Source organism: Dendroctonus ponderosae, unplaced genomic scaffold, assembly GCF_020466585.1.
Source record: "Dendroctonus ponderosae isolate FM_Combo_2020 unplaced genomic scaffold, Dpon_F_20191213v2 Dpon_F_20191213_12, whole genome shotgun sequence".
Classification (NCBI taxonomy): Eukaryota; Metazoa; Arthropoda; class Insecta; order Coleoptera; family Curculionidae; genus Dendroctonus; species Dendroctonus ponderosae.
Genome location: NW_026017316.1, coordinates 2,645,886 through 2,649,306, shown reverse-complemented (window position 1 = coordinate 2,649,306; position 3,421 = coordinate 2,645,886). Strand labels below are relative to the sequence as shown.

General features: G+C 48.9%; 1 protein-coding gene across 1 annotated transcript; it reads right to left on the bottom strand.

The window, feature by feature from the left end:
• Positions 1-25: 25 nt before the first annotated feature.
• On the bottom strand, positions 26-3,329 carry LOC109546423. The gene is made up of 2 exons (XM_048663066.1): positions 3,297-3,329; positions 26-865 (listed from the first exon to the last, which is right to left on the bottom strand). The coding sequence occupies exons 1-2, from the start codon at positions 3,327-3,329 to the stop codon at positions 26-28; spliced, it is 873 nt and encodes a 290-aa protein (XP_048519023.1).
• Between the last annotated feature and the right edge of the window lie 92 nt (positions 3,330-3,421).

Below are 3,421 nucleotides of genomic sequence, written 5' to 3'. Positions count from 1 at the left end.
GGGGCGGCGCGTGAGCGGCGAGTTGTCAGCGCCCCTGCTGGCCGGCCGCGACATCTCGCCGTCCCCTGCAACGGCGCGCGTCAGTCCCAGCCCCGCCCACTCGCCCCCACTTACCCTGGTAGCCGGTGTCCAGGCTGGTGATGCTCGTTATGCTGGTGATGATGCTGCTCGCCTTGGCCCCGCCCCCCTTGGCCGCCTCCGCCTTGACGAGGGGCGTGGCGTCGAGCGGCAGCTCCTCGGGGGAGGGCGTGTCGTCGCCGCGCGCCCCCAACGGGTCCAGACTCAACTCCAGATTCATGGTTGTGTCCGTTTTAAGCAGGAAGCTGAACTCGGGGTTGGTGGGGCTCTGCCCGGCCCCCTCGAACAGCTTGTCGTAGTCGAGGGCGGAGCACTGCGTGAAGTCGACCATTTGGTCGGGCGTGAGGATGCCCAGCGACTCTTCGCAGTCGAGCGAGTCGCGCTTGCCGCTGTCGCCCTCTAGCGGCAGCGAGGTGGGCTTCTGCGCCGGCTCCATGCTGCTGCTGGCGGTGGTGCGGCGCCGTTTGGCGGCGTCGCCGTCGCCCTCCAGCCCGCAGAGGATCGAGTACGGGCCGGAACCGCTGTGGGGCGCTGCTTCCGTCAGGGACACCTTGGCCAGTGGCGCCATCAGGCCGCGCCGCGGCGCGCACTCAAAGTACCACACGCCATTCACGGTGCCGTTGTTTTTGCCGCAGGCGCTGTTCAGCTCCACCCCGCACCACACGCCCTTGGCAAACTGGACCACGCCCACGTAGCGCAGCACGCCCGCCTTTTCCCCCACCTGCACCGCTCGGCCCACGTGCGACTGCGTGATCGCGTACTGCGCGATCTGCGGAATGCGCGAAATCTGAAACAGAATGAGCGAGATTTACATGGCGAAAGTGTTGGGGCGCCCTCTGTGGACGCGGGAAAAACCCGCGGAGAAGTGATCAAGTGCCGCGCCCCTAGAGCATCAACCTGCGCAAGCAGCGGCTAATTGTAGCCCCCTTGGAATGCATTGTTGCCAGACTTCAGCTGATGTGAGGCGTTATTATAGAAGTTATTTAAGATAACGATAAAATGAATTATTTCCCATTTAAAATGTCTAGTTTAAGAATCAGTTTAAGATTTCTAATGTTGAAAGACTTTCAAAAAAATTAATTAAAATAATGTACATTAGAGTTTGAATAAATTTTGCTTAAATAAAAACATGGTAACAATATGCGCAACGATATAAACAAGTAAAATTAAATTTAATTAACCATTTTACTGTTAATTTAGCAGCAGTCTTTTAATGAAATTAAAATTTTCAGACCGTAAAGTTTGCACTGAAGTTCTTATTTCGTTAGAAATATTAAAAATTCTTTGCTAAAGTTCTTGGATTGTATTCACTTCTGGTGAATATACGGTACTTTTTGAATGGTCCCAGAAGAAAAAATCAAGCGCGATTAAATCGGGAGATCCAGGAGGCGAGTTTATAGAAGCTTTTTGACCTCTAGCAATCCAACGGCCTGGAAAGTTTTGATTAAGCCGAAACGATTTAATTTTTTGCACGCAAACTAGTGCCCTTAAGAAAAAACAATAAGAGATAAAAAATTGATAAATAACTTGTAGTAATTAAAAAAATTATTTATGAACTTCTTTTTGGGCTTTTCGCCTCAAAAATGTTTGTCTTTAAAAAAGACAGAATTTGGATAATTATTGAAGTTTAGAATTTCTTTTACAAATTGTTTTTTTTTGGAAAAAATAGATTGATTAAAAACTATTTTTGCTCTATCATATAGACTTTTTACGATACCTTTTTTAACCATTATCGGGTGATTTGAGTCGAAATTCAAATATCGGTTAGTATGAGTAGGTTTTCTATAGACCAAAGTTTCGAAATTGTCCAAATTTTTTGATTTGGTGATTTTGTTGTTTTTCAATAGTGAATTTAATGTATTTATCAATTTGTAATAAAGTCACGAAATTCTGTCTTTTTTAAAGACAACATTTTTTGAGGCAAAATACTCAAAAAGAAGTTTGCAACAAATGAATCCGCCTCAACAATATGGAACTCACCTAAAAAATGTTGATTAAAGTTTAAGTGCACACAAAAAAGTTCCGAACAAGACAAAAGTAGGAGTTCCACATTTCTACCCTGTATAGAAGTAAACTGAATTGGCAAAACACTACCGTAGAATGGGCTTTAATTATCTTATAATGTGTATCAAAATTTAAGTTCCCAATGTTTAACCGTCTTAAAGAAAAACGACAAAAACTAATATTTTAAACCACTTCACTTCCCACTTTTAACAGTTTTAACCTGACCTTGTTAAGATTTGACACTTGACACGATACTTGACAAAACATTAGACACTAGGTAGGCAGCCCAGAGGAGCTGCGCCATGTGAGTAAAAAAGAAGAAGTAGATACTGGCAACGTTGTATTCCAAGGGGCCTACAATTAGCCGCTTCTCCTGTGCAACGCGTAACGGTACCTCCACCGGCACAAGTGTGCCGGTAAATCGACGCAAATCTAGTTGGATGATGCGGGTACCAGTTTGCGATCGCTTTTTTATGCCCCGCAGTGGGCGCGGCCGCTCGACAGCGGCGCCAGCCCCATTTTTTCGCCATTCCAGGCGCGCTTCCGCATTGAATCGCGGCCAATGAAAAATTGCCCCATTAAAATCCACCAATATAACCACCAAGCACTCGAAAGTGACGTCAGCAGTGGGTACTTGACAGAGCGTTTCTCGATTGTTTCAAGAGCGCCAGGCCGATTAGCGCGTGGTTCCTGGAAAGTGCGCAATTGTTCCACCGCCAGTGGCGTGCGCCGCGCGATTTCCGCTCGGTTTGGCCGAATTTCGCGACGTGCGTTGACTCTTAATCGCTGGCGCGTTCCATTTCGAAGCCCCATTTGGGGCGCTGTTGGCATTCCAGCCAGCCCCCTGGGGCCCAGGCCGGCGCCCAGCCCCCCATGGCCCCCCTTATGGCACACTTACCTGGTTCAAGATGACGAGGCGCAGCCAAAACACGTGCACATCGAGCAACGCGGTCGCATTTCAACTGAGTTTGTTTATGTAAAAAGGTTGATTTCGTGTCAGTGTGCGGCGCTCATCAAGGCGTGCGTGCTTCAGCGGCCTGCTCCCCGACCTCTCGATTTTTCGCCAAATTTCCCCCCCAAAAGTGAGCGGACAGCAACCCCTGCCCGAGCCCCAGTTGCGCTCGCGCCCCTCTTGGGGCAAAGCCCCGGGTTTGGAGCGTTTTCGCAAATCGATCGGCCTGCCTCAGACTGGGGCTGCAATTGGGGGCACTCACCTTGCTTGCATCCTTATGGGGCTGAGGCAGCATTTCTGCACGCTCAGTCGCTCACTAGCACTAACATCAAACATTCGCCATGCACTCTCTGGAAATCGATAGAGCCTCTATGGACGTGTCTGGAG